At 44.3% G+C, this 25173-nt stretch overlaps 1 protein-coding gene across 1 annotated transcript in view; it reads right to left on the bottom strand.

Annotated features, from left to right (window-relative positions):
• SAFB (scaffold attachment factor B) overlaps positions 1-24743 on the bottom strand; it is a 39240-nt gene extending 14497 nt beyond the window's left edge. Inside the window, exons 1-14 of the mRNA XM_029286769.1 lie at positions 24501-24743; positions 20650-20737; positions 19670-19734; positions 19368-19565; positions 17598-17660; positions 13155-13182; positions 11708-12239; positions 9527-9573; positions 8211-8311; positions 6256-6405; positions 6085-6164; positions 4908-5038; positions 4158-4249; positions 2156-2268 (exon numbers count right to left, since the gene is read on the bottom strand). Of these exons, the coding sequence (XP_029142602.1) occupies positions 2156-2268; positions 4158-4249; positions 4908-5038; positions 6085-6164; positions 6256-6405; positions 8211-8311; positions 9527-9573; positions 11708-12239; positions 13155-13182; positions 17598-17660; positions 19368-19565; positions 19670-19734; positions 20650-20737; positions 24501-24743 (1931 nt within the window). The remainder of the gene's footprint in view (positions 1-2155; positions 2269-4157; positions 4250-4907; positions 5039-6084; positions 6165-6255; positions 6406-8210; positions 8312-9526; positions 9574-11707; positions 12240-13154; positions 13183-17597; positions 17661-19367; positions 19566-19669; positions 19735-20649; positions 20738-24500) is intronic.
• Between the last annotated feature and the right edge of the window lie 430 nt (positions 24744-25173).

The raw sequence follows: 25173 nt of genomic DNA, 5'->3' as shown, positions 1-25173 counted from the left end.
CCGTGGAAGGAATGAGTGAGCAAGCCTGGTCCCCTTTGGGCCGGTTTGCTTAGATCAGGGGTAGGCGATCTTGGCTCGTTTATGACTCGTGGACTTCAACTCCTAGAATTCCTGAGCCAGCATGGCTCAACTTGGAAACCTCTCCCTTTCTCTTCAGCATGGCTGGCTCAGGAATTCTGGGAGTTGAAGTCCACGAGTCATAAAAGAGCCAAGGTTGCCTACTTCTGGCTTAGATGCTGAACTGGCTGGGTGGCATAATGGTGAAGGTGCTGGATTAGATATCAGGAGGAAGTCAGTTCTGGTCCCGTTTTAGGCATGAAAGCCAGCTGGGTGATGCTGGGCCAATCACCAGGAGAGAATGAGTTCTAGTCCAACTGTAGGCAGCAAAACTGGCTGGTTGACGCTGGCTCAATCACCAGGAGACTGGGAGTGCTGGTCCCGCCTCAGGCATGAAAGCCAGCTGGGTGACATTGGGCCAATCACCAGGAAAGGTGAGTTCTAGTCTGTCTTAGGCATGAAAGCCGGCTGAGTGACTTTGTGCTAGCCACTCTCTCTCTGCCCAGTCCCCTTCACAGGATGGTTGTTGTGGGGAAAATAGGGGAAAGGAGTATTATATATGTTCACCACCTTGAGTTACCTGTAAGTAAAATCTAAAAATAAACGAAACACAGCAGAGCAGAGGTCGCGGGTTCTGTACCTCCTCGATTAGTTATTCACATTGCAATTGTTTGTATTAATTTTTTGCTTCAGTAGAACAAAAGGTAGATCTTTTAATATTAGACGGACACATCAAAAGATCAGCCCTCACTAAATTGGGGGTTCTCCCACTGTGCTCGGCTACAGGTAGTCCTCGACTTACGACTGTAACTGAGCCTGCAATTTTAGCCCTAAGTTAATATGGTTAAGCAAGTCACCACACGTCGGCGCCCAATTTTACAGCCTTTGTGCCACGGTTGCTAAGCGAACCTGGTGGTTGCGAAGCGGACACTGCAGTTGTTAAGGGAACCAACTGTTTGCTATGGAGTGTTTTCGCCAGAAACCGGAAGCGAGCGCCTGTTTTTGGCAAAAAAAAAAAAAAAAAAAAGTCACAAACAATGATCACGTGATTGCCAAGCACAGGAGTATAAATGCAGGTCAGTTGCAGCTCACCAAAATGACGTCATGTGACCGATGGAGAGGGAACTGGGCCTCTGGAATTCCAAAGATGATTTGGGGGATTGTCGTAACTTTGAGTGGTCATCAAGCTGGTTGTAAGGAGGACTACATGTACTATGGCAGTGATGGCAAACCTTTTAGAGACCGAGTGCCCAAAACTGGCCCCACCCCTGCTCCACCTCCACCCCACCTGCCCGCAGGGCCACTCACCGCCTCCAGGGCCCACCGCAGATCGCCCAGGCAGCCCAGCAGCGCCATGGTGGCCACACCCTCTGCCCGCGCCGCACAGCATCAACTGTGCGGGATGGGGCATGAGGGCAGAGTCTTGTCTACGCTGCCTGGCTGCCATGTCCTTGGCTGCGCTGCTCCACGTGGGCCACGCTCGGGGGCGACTCTCCTCCAGGGGGGTTGCTGGTGAGGAGGGGGTCGCGGGGGGAGGCAAGGCCGGGGCAACGACACGTGTGCCCACAGAGAGGGCTCCGAGTGCCACCTCTGGCACCTGTGCCATAGGTTCGCCACCACTGTACTGTGGTCATTCCCTATCAGCACAATGGCTAGATATGATGGGAACCCAACGTGTTTTTTCAAGAGGCAACTGGACTTTGTCTTTCCTGGAAGCCATTTTGCTTCTCACCAAGAACCTTCTTCACTTCTGACCAAATGGCGGAGGAGGGAAGGCTTTATAGTTATGTTCCCTGTGGTCCTTAAATCCTCCCATTCCCCACCATTCAGTCAGAGCCGAAGAAGCGTCTTGGATGAGAAGCGAAATGACTTCAAAGAAAAACAAAGGAAGCCCAATTGCCTTTTTGAAAAAGCACCTTGGGGACAACCAGGACCTGGATGACCGAGAATCTCCACAGACATTTATGATAGGAACTGCAAACCCAAAATGGAGAAGGTTGTTAAGTAAACGTGACACAAGTTAAAAAAAAAGAAAAAGAGGCAAAGAATCTGAACGCAAGCACAGATTTGAGCCTCTTCCATGGCCTGTGGGTCTCACCGGTGCTGTTCTTCGTTCGGTCGCCTTTCTCTGCCTTTGTTGAACGGCACGTCGCCTTGTCGCTCTCGGCTCTTTTCTCGGCTCTCCGACTTGCGTTCCTGGCTCTTCTCGCTCTGCATTTCAAGACACAGCACAAGGTTGCAACGTCTAATTCATTTGGAAAGGGGATGAAGATCAAGGAAATGGCTATTTCGATCTTGGCTCCAGAAGCCAGGCCTGCCTCTCTGCCGCGAGGTTCCAAAAGAACAACTGCTAGACCAGCGGTAGGCAACCTCGGCTCTTTTATGACTCATGGACTTCAACTCCCAGAATTCCTATGCTGACTCAGGAATTCTGGGAGTTGAAGTCCATGAGTCATGAAAGAGCCGAGGTTGCCTACCCCTGTGCTAGACAAACTAGCCCAACTTTGTCTGTAACAGGCTTCAGAAGGGGAAACTTGGCTAGGGAATTCCCCGATTTCAAACCGTCTTTGAAAGGCAGGGTTTCAGCCTCTCTGTCTTCCTTTCTCCCGATTTCAAAGCAGCTCCTAAGTTATTTTATGAAGGCTACTAAGTTATTTTACGTCCTGGTATTTTTGGAAGATGAAAGATGATCTTTCTTTTAAAGTACGCTGATCTAAATTTAACGTTATCCTTAAAACATTATACTTCATCAAGAATATCAAAGCCTACAAAATACCAAGCCTACAAAAATAATAAAATTGGAAGGGACCTTGGAGGTCATCTAGTCCAATCCCCTGCTCAGGCAGGAAACCCTATACTATTTCAGACAAATGGCTGTCCAGTCTCTTCTTTAAAACTTCCAGTGTTGGAACATTCACCACTTCTGGAGGCAGGTTGTTCCACTGGTTAATTGTTCTAACTGTCAGGAAGTTTCTCCTTAGTTCTAGGTTGCTTCTCTCCTTGATTAGTTTCTACCTGTAGCTTCTTGTCCTGCCTTCAGGCGCTTTGGAAAGTAGGGTGACCCCCTCTTCTTTGTGGCAGCCCCTCAAATATTGGAAAACTGCTATCATGTCACCCCTCGTCCTTCTTTTCACTAGAATAGCCATACCCAATTCCTGCATATGTTTTCAATCTTTGATAGTCTGGATTATGCAAAAATATATATTATAAAATCTTTTGGTTTGCTGGGCGTAAAGATGTTGAGCCCATCTTAAGACTTAAGATGATGATGATTATTACTTAACAGTTAGAATCAACTTCAATAAAGAATCTTAAAAAGGTTTCACATTGATTTTCCCATTTGCAATATAGAGGGTGAAAGGATGTTTATTGCTTAGTTTCAAGTTTCCAAAACACGAAGATAAAAAGACACAATTTCCCACAACAGAAGAATGGATGGCAAAGATGATGGAGCTGAAGGAGATGGCAAAATCGACCATTTGAATTAAAGCGAAAAGAATATATGTAGTTTTTGTTTCCATTTGGAAACCACTTCTGGATTTTGTACTTGAAACTAGAAAAAAAATGAAACTCTAATTTTAGCCTTTTAGGATTAGAATGATTTTATTGCTATAAGGCTTGAAGTATTTAGAAAAGTAAAGTAAAAGGTTGAGGCTGTAATTGTTTTTTTTATTCTACTGCACTGAAAAAAGTTGGAAGTCGCTGCTATTTTTCATTCTTTTTCATCTCCTTTTACATCGTTCTCTCCTTTTAACTTTTGTATTTTTGCTTACAACAACCTTTAATGAAACTTTTCTGAACAAGGAAAAAAAGCTTCCAAAGCCTAAAAAGGTGTCAAAGTAGTTCATCGCATTTCAGTTATCCAATTATTTTTATTTGATTTGTTAATGTTTTTCTAACAACGGCCAACGCGTGCCTTCAAAATGAAGATTAAGGGGGGGGAAGTCTTGATGTTTCAGTAATTGTGTGTAGCAAATGAAGGTGAAACAATATCGAACTTCTCAAGGATAAAACAGTAAAACTGGCCTGTCTCCTTCCCTTGCTTTAACAAAATCCAGCAAACAACAATTGTGACAAGGAAAGTTTAACGTTCTACTTACTCTTTCTTTTGATCGTGATGTGGTCTTCACGCTAATAACTGGCTCACCCTTGGACTTATCCATTATCACGGTTCTTTCCGTCCCTTTGCCCCCTATGTAAAAGCAAAAAAATTGCATGACAATCCAATTGTTGGCAGAAGCCAGCAACGAATGGCTTAGGGCAGTCGTGGCGAACCTATGGCACGGTTGCCAGAGGCGGCACTCAGAGCCCTCTCTGGGGGCAGGCGCACCATCACCCCAGTCCTAGGCCTTCAGCTGGGTTTTATAAAATCTTTTCGCTTTAGGCCGCTGCCGCCGTCGCCACCGCGTGCAAAAAAAAAAGGTTCAATCAGTCAATTTCAACTTCTCGCGGGAAAAAAAAGATCTTGCAAAGTTGGAATTGATTGATTGAACTTTTTAGTCCCACCCAGTCTGCCGTTACCACCGCAGCCACGCCCACCCAATGGGCCACACCCAGCCAATGGGCCACACCCACCCAATGGGCCACGCCCACCCAATGGGCCACACCCACCCGGCGATGCATAAGTGGGTTTTGGGTTGCAGTTTGGGCACTCGGTCTCTAAAAGGTCTGCCATGACTGGCTTAGGGCAATGTTTCTCAACCTTGGAAACTTTAAGATGGGGTGGACTTCAACCAGGATTCCCCAGCCAGCCCAGAATTTTGGGTGTTGAAGTCCACCCATCTTAAAGTCGCCAAGGTTGAGAAACATCAACTTAGGGTTGTTTCCCCCCCCCCCCAGCAATAAATTACCTGATTTGGGAGTCTTAGATTGATCGGCAGATCCAGCTTTCTGTTCTTCTTTCCCCTTTTCGTCCTTTTCATCCGCTTTGCTACTATCTTCTTTTGAATCAGCCTTTTCATTCTTTTTCGCACTGGCACTCCTGAAAAACAGTTTAAGAACGTTTAAGAGCAGACCTGGGCATTTAATTTAATTTATTTTCATTTATATTCCACCTTTATTATTATTTTTTATAAATAACTCAGAGCGGCTAATACAACTAACAAGAAATTAAAAGACGCTTGCTCCTGGGGAGGAAAGCTATGGTAAATCTAGACAGCATACTAAAAAGCAGAGACATCACCCTGCCAACAAAAGTGCGTATAGTCAAGGCCATGGTTTCCCCAGTTGCAATGTACGGCTGTGAAAGTTGGACCATAAGAAAGGCTGAGCGCCAAAGAATGGAGGCCTTTGAACTCTGGTGCTGGAGAAGACTCCTGTGAGTCCCCTGGACTGCAAGGCCATCAAACCGGTCAGTCCTAGAAGAGATCAACCCCGACTGCTCTTTAGAAGGCCAGATCCTGAAGTTGAAACTCAAGTACTTTGGCCACCTAATGAGAAGGAAGGACTCCCTGGAGAAGAGCCTGATGCTGGGAAAGACGGAGGGCAAGAGAAGAAGGGGACGACAGAGAAGGAGGTGGCTGGATGGAGTCCCTGAAGCAGGAGGCGTGAGCTTAAATGGACTCCAGAAGATGGTGGAGGACAGGAAGGCCTGGAGGAACGTCGTCCATGGGGTCGCGATGGGTCGGACACGACTTCGCAACTAACAACAACAATACAACTAATACTCTGCAACCGTTCCTCATATGTTTCAGCCTCCAGCCCTCTAATCATCTTTGTTTCTTTTCTCTGCACTCTCAACCTATTTTTGTATCATGGTGACCAAAACTGGATGCAGTAGTCCAACTGTGGTTTTACCAAGTCCGTTGACTCTTATCTGATGCCGATTTGCCTTGACCATTAGTAGATCAGATTCTTGTGACTAGATAGCATGAAAGAAATACTTTTGAACTCTAAGCTGGCACCTGATTTCCTGCGCTTGACAGTGATTTCTGAAGACAGCGGGGGAGAGGAGTAAACTGCCTACATTACTATGAGCACATCTAATAAGGTAAGAAAAAAAAAAAAAAAGCAAGTTGCAGAACTTACTTATCGGCAGATGACGTTTCGGTCTTCCCCTCGCTGTCCTTTTTATCCAGAAGCTTCCTTGTGGCAGGTTCATTCTTTGCCTGAGAGTATATTGGATCGTCAGAAAAAAGAAGCCACGGATTATTTTCCCACCTGTTTGGGGCCTTGAGGAAGGAGGGAGGCCCCACTTACTCTTTCGACCGAGATTATTTTGCCGTGCAGCTCCGTCTTGTGGCAATGAGCAATGCATTTGGTAGTTTCTTCCGCTGTGGACATTGTCACAAAACCGTAACAGCGAGCACCGGGGCTGCGAGCGTTGGTCACTACTTTGGCACCAACCACCTGGAGGAGAGAAAGCACACACGGTCTTGGGGACTGCTGGCTGAAGATCCATCTCGCCCAGCAGCCTTCTAAAGACCAACCACTGGCCCAGTTGTCGTGTCTGGCGACACACAAGATCTCCCGACTCTCTGGAAGTTGTGTGAGAAGGCCCTGCTCTCGCGCAGCCTTTGAAGCATCTGAAAATCGCGCAACGTTGTCACGTGATTTCCTGAGGCTTCAGAGGCCACTCTTGCACGACGACTTTGGGAGGACCTGGAAAGTCCAGAGAGGAGGGAGGCCCAGAGTGAGGCTGAAGCGTGTGAGACGCCAGCAGAGCCAAGGTGGGCATTTTCTGATTTTTTGACAACCGAGTCCAAAAGGTTCACAATCACTGAACTAGCCTTACCGCTTAAAGGGAACAGAGACGACAGCTTCACATTGTTTACCCCCACCTAAATTTTTAAACACAATGTACATATACTCTTTGACTTACGACTGATTTAAAAAGCTTGGGAGGGGGGGGAGTGTGGTGTTGTGACAGAATGGAGAGCCGTGGTGGCACAGTGGTTAAATGCAGCATTGCAGGCAAATTCTGCCCACGGCCTGGAGTTTGCTCCTAAGAGGGCTCAAGGTTGATTCAAACTTCCATCCTTCTGAAGTTGGTAAAAATGAGGACCCAGATTGTTGGGGACAATATGGAACTGTTTCTACATTGTAAACCGCCCAGAGAATGCTGTAAAGTATATAAGACTAAATGCTATTGCTTGTATCCTGATTAGAGGACGTGGAGGATTAGCTGAACGAGAGCTACACCAAAGCCCTCATGTTAGAAGGGAGAGAATAGATTAGAATAGAAATTAGAATGAAAGAATAAAAGAAAGGAAAGGAATGGAATAGAATAGAGCAGAACAGTGGTGGCGAACCTATGGCACGGGTGCCAGAGGCGGCACTCAGAGCCCTCTCTCTGGGCACGCGCGTCGTCGCCCTAGTCCTAGGCCTTCAGCTGGGTTTTATAAAACCTTTTCGCTTTAGGCCTCTGCCGCCGTGTGCAAAAAAAAGAAGGTTCAATCAATCAGTCAATTTCAACTTCTCGTGGGGAAAAAAAAAATCTCGCAAAGTTGAAATTGATTGAACTTTTTAGTCCCACCCAGTCTGCTATTACCATCGCAGCCACGCCCACCCAATGGGCCACATCCAGCCAATGGGCCACGCCCATTCAGCACCCGACGATGCATAAGTGGCTTTTGGGTTGCAGTTTGGGCACTCGGTCTCTAAAAGGTTAGCCATCACTGGAATAGAATAAGAAAGGAAAGGAATGGAACAGAATAGAATGGAATGGAATAGAAATAGAATAGAATACAATAGAATAAGAAAGGAAAGGAATGGAATGAAATAGAATAGAATTCTGTATTGGCCAAGTGTGATTGGAAACACTAGGGATTTGTTTCTGGTGCACAAGCTCTCAGTGTACATACAAACAACAAAATAATATAATCATAAGATACCAACAGAAGGAGGTAATAGGAAAGATGAGAAGGATAGTAGTAATACAGCCCTACTACATGGATAAATATTCCTAAACATAAGACAGTGTTGTGAGAATTTGATGTTCAGCAGTGTTCAGGTTCAACAAGAGGGAAAAAAAACCTTTTGTGTCTAGATACCGAGACACAAAAAGATAAAATAAAAATTAAAGATAAAAGTTTAATTTAAAGAATGAATTTGATTTAAACAATTTCAAGATAAAATAAAATTCAAAGATTAAAAAGAACCTGTAACCACGCAGATCACCTTTGGATTTAAGGAATAAATGAGAGCAGCCTTACTTTCCCATATTTGCTAAAGAGATTCTTCAGGTCAGTTGCTCGGGTACTGGAAGCGAGGCCACTGACCCAGAAGTTCCGACCGGTGCTAGTGCTACTGTGACCTAGTTGGAAAGAGAAAACTGAATCACCTGACAAGGTGCAATGTGAGAAGTTCAGCCACCATCGCTGCTGCCACCCTTTGAAAGGAACGCAACTCCCAAAAAAACCCCCTCTTTTATGTTCCACTAAAACAGGGGTCTTCAAACTTGGCCCTTTTATGATTTGTGGACTTCAACTCCCAGAATTCCTCAGCCAGCGTTTGAAGGGCCAAGTTTGAAGACCCCTGCACGAAAACCTCTGTTCTCACCCCAATGGGATTGGCTCACCCCCACCCATGCACGCAGAAGGAGCACGCTGTGGACCGGTCGGTCAAAGGATTCCAGCTGGCAGGATCCCAAAAGGCCTTTTCTGCCATGGCTCCCGCCCTCCGGAACATCGTGTCCCTTGCGGTGAGATTTGCCCCCACCCTCTTCGTTTTCCGGAAGAGCCTTGAAACCTGGCTCGGGGGGGGGGGGGGGTTGTCTCACTCTGGAGGTGGTTAATGGGTTAAGACTCCACCTCTACCCCCATTGGATGTTGCTTTCTTCCTTAGCTGTTTTTTTTTATTTTAATGTTAATTAACGATGGTTTTGTTTTCTATTGAGTGTTTTATCCTAGGAGTGACTAGATGGTGAGATGGGCGGCCTATAAATGTATAAGAGCTGTGGTGGCGCAGTGGTTAGAAGGCAGTATTGCAGGCTAATTCTACCCACTGCCAGGAGTTTGATTCTGACCGGCTCAAGGTGGAACTCAGCCTTCCATTCTTTCCGGTAAAATGAGGACCCAGATTGTTGGGGGCAATATGCTGACTCTGTAAACCGCTTAGAGAAGGCTGTAAAGCACTGTAAAGCGATATATAAGTCTAAGTGCTATTGCTAATGCCTGAAAATGTGGCAATAGTCTTATTTGAGGCCCTGTATCTTAGTTTCAACTGCTAGCATCCACTGGCGAGTGCCAATGAAGGAGATATTTGCAAAAGGGGCCCGAAATTACTGCCTTCGTAATGTCAAAATTCATCAATCTTTGCCATCTGCAGGATAGTATCCAGTATCAGTGGCATCATGCTAAAGCCGATTATTAATTTTTTTAACTGACAAAAAACCCCGTAGAATTGCATCTCAACTCAGGTCATGAAGCATCAGCTGAGGTCACGCGTTAAACCCATCAAACATTTAAATATCTTCTCCTCAGTTAGGTGGACAAGATAAAAAGAGTTTTACACAAAGGAATACAAATACCTTTTTCCTCTTTTGTAGCCTGTTTGGGGTCTTTGGATTCCTCAGAACTAAGAACAAAAAAGAGAAAGGAAAAGAAAATTGAGTCAGGAAATGAAAGAGGGAAAGGTTATTAGATATATAAGAATGTATTTTAAAAATTCATTTGAATGCAAATACCTACCCAATTTAAACGTAAGCGAATCAATGAATTAAAAAAAAAGCAGCCTTATAGTACTCACAATTTAAGCTTAGAAACTTAAAGAACTTTATAAAGATTAAAAAAAATAAAAAAGTTGCAAAACAATGTTTAATGCACAAGAAAGGGGAAATACAAAACCTAAAGGATTTTTTTTTAAGGGTAGCAAGGAATTTTAGTGGGCTTGCAGGCCAAATTGAAGAAATACCCTAATTTCTTATAGACCAACTATCTATATATGTACACATATAAAAAAAGGAAAAAGGCAGCATTTTGTCTAAAATGGAGAATTCTAAGGTACCAGCCCATATTATACATGGATTAATAAAACTGTTAAGCACTAGCAGTATTAACCCATTACTTACACAACTGAAAAAGAGAGGAAGATTAACATTCTTAAGAATCAGAGGTGAAATAAACAGATGCCATAATTTTTCCAAAATTCCCTCCCTTTTGATTCAAGGAGGAGGATGAGGGGATATATGTTCTATTTACAGATAGGAATCCAGTTATTTTTGCTTTTATTACTGCCTTGAAGTACAGAAAGTACGTAGCTGCGTCCTTGCATTTCTCTAGTAGTCATATTTAGCACTAGATACCTGCTTAAATATTGTAATATCACCACAAATTTGTATTATGTAGGTAGTCCTCAACTGATGACCACAGCTGAGCCCAAATTTTGTTATTATGTGAGACATTTGTTGAGTTTTGCCCCATTTTACGACTTTTCTGGTCAAGGTTGTTAACCGAATCACGGCAGTCGATAAGTTAGTGACTCCCATTTATTAAGTGAATCTGGCTTTCCCATGGACTTTGCTTGTCGGAAGGTTGCAAAAAGGGATCACGCAACCCCGGGACGCTGCAACCGTCATAAACGTGAGTCTGTTCCCAAGCGTCTGAATTTTGATTTATGTGACCTTGGGGATGCCGCAACGGTCCTGTGAAAAACGGTCGTAAGTCACTTTTTTTTTTAGTGCCGTTGTAACTTCGAACTGTCACTAAATGAACGATTGCAAGCCGAGGAGTACCTGTACTCTAACATAAGCCACCATTTGTACCAGGTTGTCCTAATGATGGTCTGAATGTGTGGCTAGTTTTCCTACACATTCTTCAGGGGCCAGGTGATTTTTTTTTAAAAAAGATTTTATTGTCCTCTTAAGTGTGCGTGTCTGCAGGTGTGCGTCTGTAACAATCCCCCCCTTTCCTATGTAGCCTCTATCTGACTGATTTCTAGACAGGCCCTGGCGTTCCACCCTGTGGATCAGATGTATCCAGTCTTGGATCTTGGACAGGGGGGGAAAAAAATAGCCCTGAGAAAAGAGACAATGGAAAGCTCTAAATCAGGGGTATCAAACTCAATTTCATTGAGGGCAGCATCAGCATGGCGGTTGCCCTCAGGGGGCCGGGTGGGTGTGGCCAGGGTGGGTGCAGCCTACTCGGTGGGCGTGGATAGAATGGGTGTGGCCTACTGGGTGGGTGTGGCCAGATCTACATCGTTCGCATCAAGGGCACCTGTGGGGGCCTGGGCAGGAGTGGGGTGGGACCAGGGCAAGTACCAAGGCATGGTCCACTGGAGGAGCCTCGCTGTTCCTCTCAGGCCATGCAAGGGGGGGGGCCTTATGGAGCTAAAAGTGAATGCATTTCAGCATAGATGGCCACCACAAAATTGTACATGGGCTCCCGGCCGGCCTGGGCCAGGGCCAAGGCAGCGGGGGCCGTTCCCTCACTGTTTCCAGGATGGCTTCGCGGGCCGCATCCGGACCCCGGGTTTGACACGTCTGCTCTCAATTATTGCATCTGTATAGTCTTCCTCCGTTATGGAAAGTGTTAACCTCTCCATCCAGTTTTCTAGACAGAGGCCGACCTGTTATCAAGGCTTACAGGATTATAAATCTGGGTATCATACTGGCTGGTACCTTACCCTGCTCTTTGGACGGATGCTATACTGACACAGCAGATCAGGGATTGGTATTTTCCTTTTGCTGCTAAAACGGAGAGAAACAAACCTCGTGTTCTGATCACCACCCTCTTGGGCAGAGGGCTCTCTAGTGGCAGAGGGCTCCTCCTCAACATTAGCCTTCACTTCCATCTTCTCGGCCTCTGGACTAACCACTTGGGGACCTGTGTCCGATTCCGCGGTTGCCTCACTACTGGCTTCCAGAGTTTGAGCTTCTCTGCTACTATCATCATCATCACCATCACCTCCTCCACCTCCACCTCCACTCCTGCTCTCTACCGCTAAAGAGTCCGAGTCCGGTTTGGCTTCCTCAACTGTCTGCTCGCTGGGCTCCCCTTTCGCTACCACTAAGAGCTTGGCTTCGTCCTCTTGGCTCTTGGCCGCCGGCGGGCCTGACTGGCTGTCTGTATCTACAAGGTCTTCGTCCAACTGGGTGCTGGCAGCCAGCGCGTCTTCGTCGTCTTCCTTTTTGTCCGGGAACGGTTCATTTGCTTCCTGCGCCTGCTCCGATTCAGACGCATCTTCTTTAAGGAACTCAGATTTACAAGTGTCACCCAAAATGTCGAGCATTTTCTCATTTTCTATAGATTTAACAGGAATAGAATGGCACAAGGTTTAATCACCAGGGAAACATAGCAAAGACATATGCGGAACGGGCATGGCTGCCAGTCTTAACAGTACGGTTATAAGCTACACAGAAACTGGAAAAAAAAACGCTGTCTGTATATCACATTCAAATGCCTAACGCTAAGACATAATTTTTAGAAAAGTTCATACGCTATGAAGGGAAAAAAACAAAACAAAAAAACCAACCCTGATCTTATCAGTTTTAACAAAAGCTGTCTGGCTCATTCTTGAGAGATCTTCAAGAGGTTCTTTCTTCCAGAATTCCAAGAGGCTTAAACAGAATGCATCAAGAACACACATTTCCATTTCAAACTCTGAATTTCTTTCTTTCATTTTGGTTTTAAAGCATGGCGGTCCAACAGGGAAACTGGAATGTCTTCTGATGATGCATGAACATGTAACTCCAAGAAAAGCAAATAGTAATTTTTTTTTTTTTATGGAATTTCCACGTAGAACCTCTCTTCTTGCTTCTTCTGCTTTAAGCTGTGACTCACAACGTTTCCCTAGGGCAACTTTTACACTAGCCTTTCTGCTCTACTGATCACACAATCACATACCACAATCTGTTCTATAGGATTTGCTTTCATTATTTGACATTTAACTTTCTTCTAGTGTATTTGTGAAGCTAGAGAGGACTTTAAAAAAAAATGTTTTTTTTTTCTCCCAGGTCTAGAAAAAAAGCCCTTCTTAAGTGGCAGGCATGAATTCACAGAGATGGAATCGTGATTGCATTCCAGATAATTACACACTAGAGAATTATGTGGGTTGTCCGGTATGTAATTAATTAATTAATACAACTAGAAAGTCCAAGAACTGGCCCCTTACCTCTGCTGTACTTTTAAAAATAGAAGAAATTAACAGAAAAATACCTGGTTCGGAATGTTGCTCTTCCAAATCCTGTGGCAAAAAACAGGAAAGAAAAAAAATATTAAACGAAGGGAAAATAATTGCTTCTATGTTCATATTGTGACTTCTAGGTCTATCTAGAAAAGACCCTGAGATTAAATGGTTGTAATCTGCTCCTCTTGACTGATCCCTTTATGGCAATCTCATACTGAACAAGGTTATTTTGTGAAATCGGTAAGTACTTTTCTTAAGCAACTACTGGGATTTTAAAAGAGTCGTTAAAATGTTTCCAAACAGGATTCTACAAGGCATAAAGAGTGACTTGTTCATTGATATAGAGGCCTTGTTATGGAAACCGGTTTGGCATAAAAGGAAAGCTAGAATAAGATTTAAGAATGTGACTTAAGGTTTTAGGTAATGGGTTTAAAAGGCTTATTAGATATGGATTGATTTATGGCTTAAGACAGTTAAATAAGAGGTTAGATTGAATAAAAATTAATTAAGGTTTGAACTTAATAATAACTTGTTTTGTCTATGTATTAATATGTTTTGGATACAGTAACTTTGGGAGGACGTTAAAGAAATTTGATACAGATATTGAGGGATTGATTGTTAGATTATAAAGAATAGAAATAAAAAGGTATCTTTTCTTTTTCTTTTGTCTGTTTTTTTTCTTTGTTCTTTTTTCCCCCCTTTCTGATTTGAATTAATATTTTCTTTTCTTATTAGAATTGATAGTCATTTGTAATGGAAGAGGAATAAGAAAAAGGAAGAAATGATATTAATAAATGCTTATTGAATATGTTAAGGAAAAGGGTTATGGGGAGACCCCCAAAGTGTTAACTAGGTATTTAGATTAGAAATATGGAACACAGTAAGTGAAATAGTTAAACTCAACACAGGATTTGGATTTGTAGATTTATTTAGACGAAAGATTATTGAGGATTGCTATGACTGATTTAGTTGTATTGTAATATATCAATTTGAATATAATATGTCATTAGAGGGAAAAGAGAGGAGGTTTTTAATACTTAATTCGAACTTTATGAATATGACTTTGTTTTGTGGACAATTGATTGCCCTGCCACCACGTTGTTTCTTAAGCACTTGTTTGTAAAATGAAAAAACCAATAAAACTTGTTTTTTTTTTAAAAAAAAAATGTTTCCAAACACGTAGTAAGAGGATTCTATAGATACTTTTTTAATCCACGCGTACTTGAAAATATTCGGAGATACTAAGAGTACAGTTGCAAGAGAGGTGGGAGAAAGAAAGACAACAGAAGAAGCCAAAAAAAAAAAAAAAAGGCCAGAGTCATGTAGTCGAGATGCGCACCTAGATGAGTCTAATCTAACGGGGCTAGATGAATCAAAAGTTGGAATTAAGATTGCCGGGAGAAATATCAACAACCTAAGATACGCAGATGATACCACTTCTAATGGCAGAAAGTGAAGAGGAACTAAAGAGCCTCTTAATGCGGGTGAAGAAGGAGAGGGCAAAAGTGGGCTTGAAACTCAACATCAAGAAAACCAAGGTCATGGCATCCGGTCCTCTCAATTCCTGGCAAATAGATGGGGAAGAAATGGAGGTAGTGACAGATTTTATCTTCCTGGGCTCCAAGATCACTGCAGATGGGGGCTGCAGCCAAGAAATTAAAAGACGCTTGCTCCTGGGGAGGAAAGCTATGGCAAATCTAGACAGCATACTAAAAACCAGAGACATCACCCTGCCAACAAAAGCGCGTATAGTCAAGGCCATGGTTTCCCCAGTTGCAATGTACGGCTGTGAAAGTTGGACCATAAGAAAGGCTGAGCGTCAAAGAATGGAGGCCTTTGAACTCTGGTGCTGGAGAAGACTCCTGCGAGTCCCCTGGACTGCAAGGCGATCAAACTGGTCAGTCCTAAAGGAGATCAACCCTGACTGCTCTTTAGAAGGCCAGATCCTGAAGTGGAAACTCAAGTCCTTTGGCCACCTAATGAGAAGGAAGGACTCACTGGAGAAGAGCCTGATGCTGGGAAAGATTGAGGGCAATAGAAGAAGGGGACGACGGAGAACGAGGTGGCTGGATGGAGTCACTGAAGCAGTAGGCGTGAGCTTAAATGGACTCAAGAAGATGGTAGAGGACAGGAAGGCCTGGAGGAACGTTGTCCATGGGGTCGCGACGGGTTGGACACGACTTCGCAAGACTTCGCAACTAACAACGAGTCTAAAAAAGGGGAAAACAGGTCACCAAAAAAGAGTTTGTGATCCAGAATTACAGATGTCTTGTCAAGAAGACTAACATTCAGAATTAGTAGGGAACAACATAACAGCTGGAAGGGACCTTGGAGGACTTCTAGTCCAGAGTTCCCCAATCTTTCCAGGTTGGCAGCCCGAAAGAGGGGGGGGAAGGAAGAAAGAGGGGATGATTTTGTTGGAGGCACAGAGGCGTGTACGCACAGATAAGACCCACTGCTCGTGCGAGGCCAAGAGTGCTTGCGACGCTCATGTGAGAGGGGCTGTGCGTGTAGACACACATGCGCACCCGCCAGCCACTCACACGGCCCTGTTGCGAATAGGCCACGGACCGGTAGTGGGCTGTAGCACACACGTTGGGGACCCCTGTTCTAATCCAACCCCATCAAGGGGAAAAATATCTAACAAAAACAAAAGTGGACTCAATGATTCAAAGGGGTGGAAGGATATTATTTGTTTGATGGCTCAGAGGTTGACCAGCCATTTGTTGGGGATGTTTAATTTAAATTTCTGAAATGAATACAAGGTAGGATCCATGATCTAATGGCTTCTTTCAAGGCCTCGATTCCTTAAACAAACAAACAGCAACAACAACAAAAACAACAAAACAGCCGCAGCCATCTGGTATTTACCTTGCACTTAGCTATGAATATTTACAAAACCCTAAACCAACCGTGTTTCTCAACCTTGGCAACTTGAGGGTGGGTAGAATTCTGGGAGTTGAAGTCTACCCATCTTCAAGCTGCCAAAGTTGAGAAACACCGCCCTAAACCATTTAGGACTCTTAAACATAGGCGAAGTTCCTGCTGTTATTTTTAAAAGGAATAGTTAGGTCACAGTATGTCAATACTGTAATAACATATAAGGAATCTAAATCTCAAGGGCTGAAACCAGCTCCTTGTTTAATTCCCAGGGTATCACCAGATCACAGGCATTTCTTTTCCAAACGCCATGTTTCTCAGCCATAAGCTGCCAAGCTTCTAGAAAAACAAAAGGCTTTTAAATCCATTTCTGCCTGTGCAAACAGCTCAACACAGAACTTCTGATATTTATACACCTTTCTGTGAAAAAAGGGTAGTATAATCAAGATTAAAGTAGTCATAGGGGAAAAAAAGACGGTGCCCTTATAAGACAGAACTCAGTCCAAAAATTTAAGAAACCAGTAAAAAAAAAATAATCACAAAAATAGCGTAATAATTTATTGAAAGTAAAATTCTGTAAATGTCTGCCATAAGAAAGCTCTTTTAGCTATCTGGCCCAACAAAGCACTTTTGGAATTGGATGTTGAGACTCTAGAAAGAGTACAGAGAAGAGCAACAAGGATGATCAGGGGACTGGAGGCTAAAACATATAAGGAATGGTTGCTGGAATTGGGTATGTCTAGTTTAATGAAGAGAAGGACGAGGGGGGACATGATGGGAGTCTTCCAGTATCTCAGGGGCTGCCCCAAAGAAGAGGGAGTCAAGCTATTCTCCAAAGTGCCTGAAGGCAGGACAAGAAGCAACGGGTGGAAACTAATCAAGGAGAGAAGCAACCTAGAACTAAGGAGAAACTTACTGACAGTGAGAACAATTAACCAGTGGAACAACCAGCCTCCAGAAGCAGTGAATGCTCCAATACTGGAAGTTTTTAAGAAGAGACTGGACAGCCATTTGTCCAAAATGGTATAGGGTTCCCTGCTTAAACAGGGGGTTGGACTAGATGACCTTCAAGGTTCCTTCCAACTTTATTATTATTATTATTATTATTATTATTATTATTATTATTATTATAATAATAATATTATTATGAAGAGACTGCCTCCTCAGCCCTCAGAATTCCAGTGTATTAAAATTTATTTCCATAAATTCCATAGGGTTGGATAATGGGTTGAAATCTGAACCGCGTGAAGGAATATTGGTGTACCTGTCTGATTTGGCCCTGTAAAAATAGAATTACAGCCGCACAACTCGTCAAAAAAATAAAAACAGCGGGCAAGGGAAGCAAAAGCCACCCCATAACTGTCAATTGCAAACTGTTTGAGTGATCACCAGGCCCCACTGATCAGAAATAGCCAACACAACTGCTCTTTCTTCTAAGAGAGATAGAAGGGGGGGGGGGATGCTAAAGAATTTGGGCTTGGTTTGGGAGACAAGGGCAGAAGGCAAGTTAACTTGGCACCTTTGAAAAAAAAAAGTTGTGGGTTGAATGATTACAACACATCTCCCAAGCCTGTTGAGAGCTAGCAACTTACCTTCATTTCAGCCAAGTCAGGGGAAGCAGCCTCTAGCTGGTCATCAAGTTCATCACCGTTCTCCTGAGAGAATAAATAACAGGTACACCTTTCAGAAGCTGATCATTGATCTATCGAGGCAAAATCCATCAGCAGGATATGAATGTTGGTGCCCCAGCGTTACATACGCTTACTGCGAATAGCAACTGGCAGAACCCCCCCCATCCCTCAAGCCTCAAATCGGCCGATTTGAGGCAGCGCTGATCCCAGCGCTCCTGTGAAAGCAGTCTGGGGAAACTCAAGGAAGGAATAACTGACCTGTATGCTAAAGAAAAATGGTTGAGGCAAGGAGAATTCACCAATGGATCTCTGACCTGCTAAATATAATCTAAAATCTGAGAGCCAAACCTGACATGTCTTCAAGAGCTTGAGACCAAGTCAAGACCGGGATCCCCTAGCAACAGGGGGGCGTGTCAAGTTTGGCTAACTTGATCTCAAGAGCAGGCAGACAGAGAAAACCCATTGGTGGATTCTCCATCTCCTGTGCTGGAGAAGTAACACATTTCATTGACACACTTAGCTAGGACCAGGTTTCGTTTCCCAGTGACGTTCAGCCTGTGCAATGCCAGAGGAGTCCTGTGAACATTCCAACTGCTGAAGGAAAGGCATCAGAAATAGCACGCTGAGCCAGGACAGAGGAGTGAAACTGGCCGCATGCAGCTAATCTTTCAATTTATTTACATTATACCCAGCAGAAAAACAATAGGGGACTGAGTTTCTTTTTCTTTCTTTCTCTTTCTTTCTTTCCTTTTCTTTCTTTCTTTTCTCTTTCTTTCTTTCTCCCCTCCCTTTGTTTCTGTTAAAGGTAGTTCTCGACTTACAAGTTTGTTTAGTGACCGTTCAAAGTTACAACATTGGGAAAAAAAGGACTTATGACCATTTTTCACACTTAGGACCTCTGCAACAACCCCATGATCACGTGATCAAAATTCCAATGCTTGGTCACTGATTCATATTGCAGTGTCCCGGGGTCATGTGATCCCCTTCTGGGACCTTCTGACAAGCAAAGTCCATGGGGAAGCCAGATTTACTTAACAACCGTATTACCAACTGAACAACTGCAGTGACTCACTTAACAACGGTGGCAAGAAAGGTTGTAAAAATGAGGCAAAACTCACTCAGCCAATATCTCACTGAACAACAGGAATTTTGGGGCTCAATTGTGGTCGTAAGTCAAGGACTATCTGTAGTTAGCTATAAAATTTACCGGCTGCCCACTTTACCGCAGGGTAACCCTGGGCGGCTTACAATAATAAAAGATAAATATCTATAATAATAATAATAATAATAATAATAATAATAATAATAATAATAATAATAATAATAATAATAATAATAATAGTAGTAGTAAAGTTGGAAGGGACCTTGGAGGTCATCTAGTCCAACCCCCTGCTCAGGCAGGAAACCCTATACCATTTCGGACAAATGGCTGTCCAGCCTCTTCTTAAAAACCTCCAGTGTTGGAGCATTCACTATCTATAAACAGGTAATACAAGCCAAACGCTACGATCCAATCAAAGATAGGGAAGGGTGGGGGCAGGATGGAGGGGAGATAAGATCAGTTGTTAATCGATCAGCCACCTTCCACTGTGATGCTTCCCCACTGGATCCCCCAAGCTAACTAGGCGAGCGAGGTCTTCGTATTGGTTCTGAGTGGTCAGCCTTAATCTTGGCGGGCACATCTCCGGCATGATATAAATAATGAAATATGCCCCCCCCCCGATGATCTACCTCGCTTTCCATCAGCTGCTCTGGAAGTTCTTTCATTTCCATGTCCAGGTTGTCCTTGTCGGGATCAAGAATGCTTTCAGACCGGTAGTCATCGCCACAGTCCACGGCGCTGCTGTTATCTATTTCAGCTTCATCCAACACACTGATGTCCATCATGTCGATATCCTGCAGATTGTCTGAGCTTGCTTCAATATCCTCCTGTAGTTGAAGTGGGAAAGAAAAAGGGAAACCGATTCTTACTGTTAACTTGAAAACTTTCAAAGAAACAACACATTTTTCTTCCCCCCTCCCCGCAACCATACCTGTCCATCTCTGGAATTCTCTTCCAATCCATTGTCCTCGCCCCCTTCTTCTTCTGATTTACGTCCTAAAAGAATAAAGCTTTAATATACTGCTAGGAAGTTTAACATAACTGATAGTCCTTAGAAACAATATACTAAAAGTTCAAGCCGGCGATACGCTGCCTTTATTTACAGAGGGGTAAAATAACTGCCAGCCTCACTGTAAATAAAGAAAAAAAACCCAAACATAATTTTAAATATGCCACGCCTTGTTTACATTACACACAAATGTATCATACAAATGAAACTCTTATTGCCAGATAATGTCAATTTTATTATGTAGCCCAAGGGCAACTAAGCACCTATAGTTCGACAAAATATACTGAGGTGCAAAACACTGAATAAAACTGTGCTCCAAAATTCAGATTTTGATCACCAAGAGTTTGAAGCGTGTTAAGAATCATTTTTAATGTGATTACTGAAAATAAAAGACTACAGACAAAACTTGGCTGACCACTGTTTCCTAACTCAGAATACTTGCACAATTGTCATCCCTGACTTTGAAGGATGCTACAGATCAGCTATGCGAACAGCAAATTCTGGTGATGAATTGTAAAATAACTAGACCCAAGACAGAGCTGCTAAGAAATAGAAAAGCGGATCTGCGAGCTCTCGTTAACCCAGAGATTGGAGAATCATAAAAAGCTATCTTCTAAAAATACCAAAGGACACCACAATTCCCAAATTGCTCAGAAGATTAAGTATGTTCAGGAACCATGCGTTAAAAAGTCACGTAGAGAAAAAAATGACTTCTGTTAGCAGCAAGAATGTGTGACAAAGCCAAGTAGTGCTGCAGATCCCACTTATTTTTATTTATCTAGCATCAAGCTGCATCTTTTTTAAAAAAATGACCCCCCACAGGTTTGCAATCTGAACACATACATACATACATACATACATACACACATGTAATTCAATCTTACTGAAAAACTGTTTTGTACCTTTTATAGATCTTTTGGGGGTTTTCTTGCTAGTGTTCTCTGAGGCCATGGGAACCTCATCAGGATTCCCTCCTTCTTCTTCAATAGCCTGTCAGGAGGAAACAATGTGAGGTTTTACAGCAAGAACAACTGGTTTCTGAATTGGCCGGAAAGTAGGCAGTCTTTTCTGTTCTATGTCCCCAAACAATTTCCTCTGTTCACCGTGGATATAGATACCCCTATCTATCTCCATTTTACCTCTCTCCTCTCATAGTCTGATTTAATCTTTTCTTATTCCTTATCTGCCTCTTTTAATTTTTCATTCTTCTCCCTGCTGACATTATCCAAATCCTCTCTTTCTCCCAAACTATAGTACCTCAATTATTTCTGCCAGGTTACCTCTTCCTATTATAAAACTCTCACCTCTACTTAAGATATATGCCTTTCGTTTGCCTTCCTCTAATTTTTCCCACGACCGCTTTTTGATTTCCTCTTTTTTATGCCGCGACTGCATGGCATTTTAGTTTTTTAAGGAACGGATCGGGATATACTTTTCCAAAGAAGCAAATAACTTTGTTGTAAAGTCTAATACAGTGGTTCTCAGCCTTTTATTCACCACTGACTTCCTTTTAATACCTTTTGTGGCCATGGACCCCCAAGACTTAACTCAAAAATTTAAATCATGACATTTCCTCAAATCTTCGCAGACTTCCTGTAACAACATTCCCGCTCCCCCCTCCCTGAGGTCCGCAGACCACAGGATGAGAACCCCTTTCTATGCCTCAACTCGACCAATTTCCTCCTACCCATTTCTCTTGTTCATCAAACCTTCACCCTTGCTTATTGTGCTAGAATCTCCTTTCTTTTTCTGGATTTCAATTCCAGCTATTATTTCCCACATAAATTATTTCTAGTCCTACCTTTCTCATTTCCTTTGCTTAACAGTCCCTTCTCTGCAGAAAGCTCTGGCTTTCCTTCTCACTTTCCAGTCCCTCCTTTTTTGTTGAATGCCTCATTTGTCTATTCATTTCCTATGTACCACCTTCTGTTTCATTTCCATCTGCTGCTTATAACTTTCTTCTCTCGTCCTTCAATTCCATTTCTTTCTCTGATACACCTTCAATCTACTCACAATCACATTCTCCATTTAAATCTTAACTCTGGATTCATAACAATTCTTCTCCTTCTTCTGCTGAATCTGACCAAACACCCTTCGAGACTACAGAGATCACACTCATATTAACCGTGGCTATTCCACAGGGATATATTAAAACACGGGATAAACAGCTACTGAAAGCAACAGGATCAGAATATAAACTACAGCAAAACAAACATCAAAAAGAGTACAATTTTTTTACTCATTCCATTCTCTTTAGAATCCATTCTTTAACTATTGTTACTTATTGCTATTTCAATGGAGCCAGATGAATCAATCACCGTTCTTGATTCCCAGTGTTTCCTATGGATTTTGGCATAAGATTTAGAGATATCCTACTATGAAATTAGAGATGACAGAATGCCTCTGATTCTGGAGGCTATAGAGCTGTAACTTTTGAAACCTCCATATGAATGGTCATGTAACCTTATGAAGAATAATGAATTCAGAAAGCCTATGCTAAAATCAGTTTATTCATCTTAGAATACTAGATTCTTATTTGTTCTCAATAGCTTTTTCCTCCACGAATTTCACAGTACTAGAATGCAAGATCATCCACTGAAATTAAATGATGTAAAATTGAAGGCAGAGAAAGACCCAAATTCATGGAAATTGAGGCTATCACAGTGGAGAGCATAACCACCTCCAAAAATGCCAGTTGCTGAAAATAGGAGCTGGAAAGTGCGAAGTATTCATATTCTACTGGGAGTCTTCCCAGAGGCTTTGCAGAAAACAGGATGCGAGATAACAAGAGCCCGTTGCTTAATCCAGCTGACCCCTCCTTAGGGAGATTTAGCATGATTACAAAATTGGTCTCCTATATCCACTACCAATCCTACCATACATCATTAATTGCTGGGAACAAGGGAAGGCTATGATACACCAGGGTTTCCCAACAGAATAAAGGGTACTGAACCAAAAGGATTTGTGTTACATTCCCACTGAGGCTCTCCCCACCCATTTTGACTTCCCTTCAAATCTCTTCCCTCTTTTGACTTCAACACCCCATCCAGATCTAGTGACTTTGGATTGGATGCTACTTAACTATCACTCTCAGCTGAGAAGGTTGAGAGGTGGAGTTGCAGCCCCTCTCTGGGAGTAGATTCAATTCCCAACAAGCCTGGCTGACAGGAGTTGTAATCTCTTGTCTCTGGAAGGCCAGCAAGTTGGGGCAAGGCTGCCTTGAATCCTGCCCTCCAGGGAGAATGGGCTAAACCTCAGACAGGTGGCTAATAATGGGAGTTGCACCATAGGTATCTTTAGGACAACCATGAGCTGCTGGATGACTGTGAGCTGTAGTCCACTCTGTGGAGGGCTGCCAATTGGTGTGAGAGGCTACCTTACTCCTTCCCTCCAGTGAAATAGGGCTTCAATTCCCATCATCTTCCCAACTGATTCATGGGAGTTGTAATGTCATATCTGGAAGGCTGCCTTAAATCCTTCTTTCTAGAGACAGGACTTCCTATCACCCCAAGGCTGGCTGATGGAAATTGTAATTACTGGAAGGCTGCCTTAAATCCTGCCCTCCAGAGACAGCTCTTCAACACCCATCATCCCCAAGGCTGGCTGATGGGAGTTGTAATCCTACAATAGAATAACAGAGTTGGAAGGGACCTTGTAGGTCCTCTCCAACCCCCTCCCCCCAAGCAAGAGACCCTACACCATTTCTGACAGATGGCTGTCCAGTCTCTTCTTGAAAGCTTCCAGTGATGAAACTCCCACAGCATCTGAAGGCAAAGCAGTTCCATTGGTTGATTGTTCTCACTGTAAGAAAATTTCTCCTTAATTCCACATTGCTTCTCTCCTTGATCAGTTTCCATCCATTGTTCCTGGTCTGGCCTTCAGGTGCTTTGGAAAATAGGTTGTCCCCCTGCTCTCTGTGACAGCCCCTCAAATATATTGGAAGACTGCTAGCATGTCACCCCAGTCCTTCTCTTCACTATAGCCACAGCCAGTTCCTGCAACCGGTCTTCATATGTTTTAGTCTCCAGTCCCCTAATCCCTGAAAGGCTACCTTAAATACTTCCCTCCACAGACAGCACTTCAGCACCCATCATCCCCAGCCCTGGCTGATGGGAGTTGTATCCCTGGAAGGCTGCCTTAAACCCTTCTTTCTAAAGACAGAACTTCAATTCCTATCATCCCCAAGCCTGGCTGATTGGAGTTGTAATTCCTGGAAGGCTGCCTTAAATCCTGCCCTCCACAGACAGCACTTCAGCCCCCATCATCCCCAAGCCTGGCTGATGGGAGTTGTAATTCCTGGAAGGCTGCCTTAAATCCTGCCCTCCACAGACAGCACTTCAGCACCCATCATCCCCAAGCCTGGCTGATGGGAGTTGTATCCCTGGAAGGCTGCCTTAAACCCTTTTTTCTAAAGACAGGACTTCAATTCCTATCATCCCCAAGCCTGGCTGATGGGAGTTGTATCCCTGGAAGGCTGCCTTAAACCCTTCTTTCTAAAGACAGGACTTCAATTCCTATCATCCCCAAGCCTGGCTGATGGGAGTTGTAATCCCTGGAAGGCTGCCTTAAATCCTGCCCTCCACAGACAGCACTTCAGCCCCCATCATCCCCAAGGCGGGCTGACGGGAATTGTACTCCCTGGAAGGCAGCCCTCCAGCGAATTCCCCACTTCACGGTGCTGCCCGGGATGGGCCTTGTAGTCCTTGGCCACGCGCTCCCCCGCTCCTTCCCCCGCGGCGGCCGGGAAGCTCACGCTGCGCAGCCGCTCGAGAAGGACGCTCTTGTTGCCGCCCGTGTCCAGGTTGCGGCGCTTCAGCTCGGCCCGGAGGTCGATCACCCGCAGGTCGCCCAGGCGCCGCCGAGGGGTCGAGGTCGCGGGGGTCGTCCCGGAGCCGCCCGCAGAAGGAGCCGCGAGCCCCGCCGCTGCTGCTGTTGCCGCCGCCGCCGCCTCGTCTTCGCCAACGGGCCCGGCCGGCCCTTGCGCCCCCTCCGCCATCCGCGAGAGCTTCCCAAGGCGCCGCTTCTCCTCACATGAAGCGACCGAAACGAGTCGCGGGGACAAAGATGGCGGTGGCCGAGCAAAAACGACACGGCTTCCCTAGGTTTTTTATTCTCGCCGCAACCGCCGTCTTTTCCCTCCTCACGGCCCGGTTCTTTCTCCCCCTCAGACAAAATGGCGGGAAGGCCCAACACCGAGAGGCAAGTACGGCCTCGGGAGAGGGGCGCTCAAGATGCGCCTGCGCGGAGGGAAGGGAGGGGGGAAGAGAAAAGGAAGAACCACCTGCGCACGCGCGGCAGGCCGAAACTCGCTGGGCTCGCGAAGAGTGCGCGCGCACGAGAGGGAGGGAGGGTGAGGGACCCCGGCGCGCACGCGCTAGCGAGTGCCTTTCGCGCCCTTCCATCCCTTAACTATAGAGCTAAACGAG

The sequence above is a fragment of the Protobothrops mucrosquamatus genome, unplaced genomic scaffold (assembly GCF_001527695.2).
Source record: "Protobothrops mucrosquamatus isolate PMUCROS unplaced genomic scaffold, P.Mucros_1.0 scaffold4875, whole genome shotgun sequence".
Classification (NCBI taxonomy): Eukaryota; Metazoa; Chordata; class Lepidosauria; order Squamata; family Viperidae; genus Protobothrops; species Protobothrops mucrosquamatus.
Note: the sequence above shows the minus strand (reverse complement) of the source record. Positions and strands in the feature narration are given on the sequence as shown.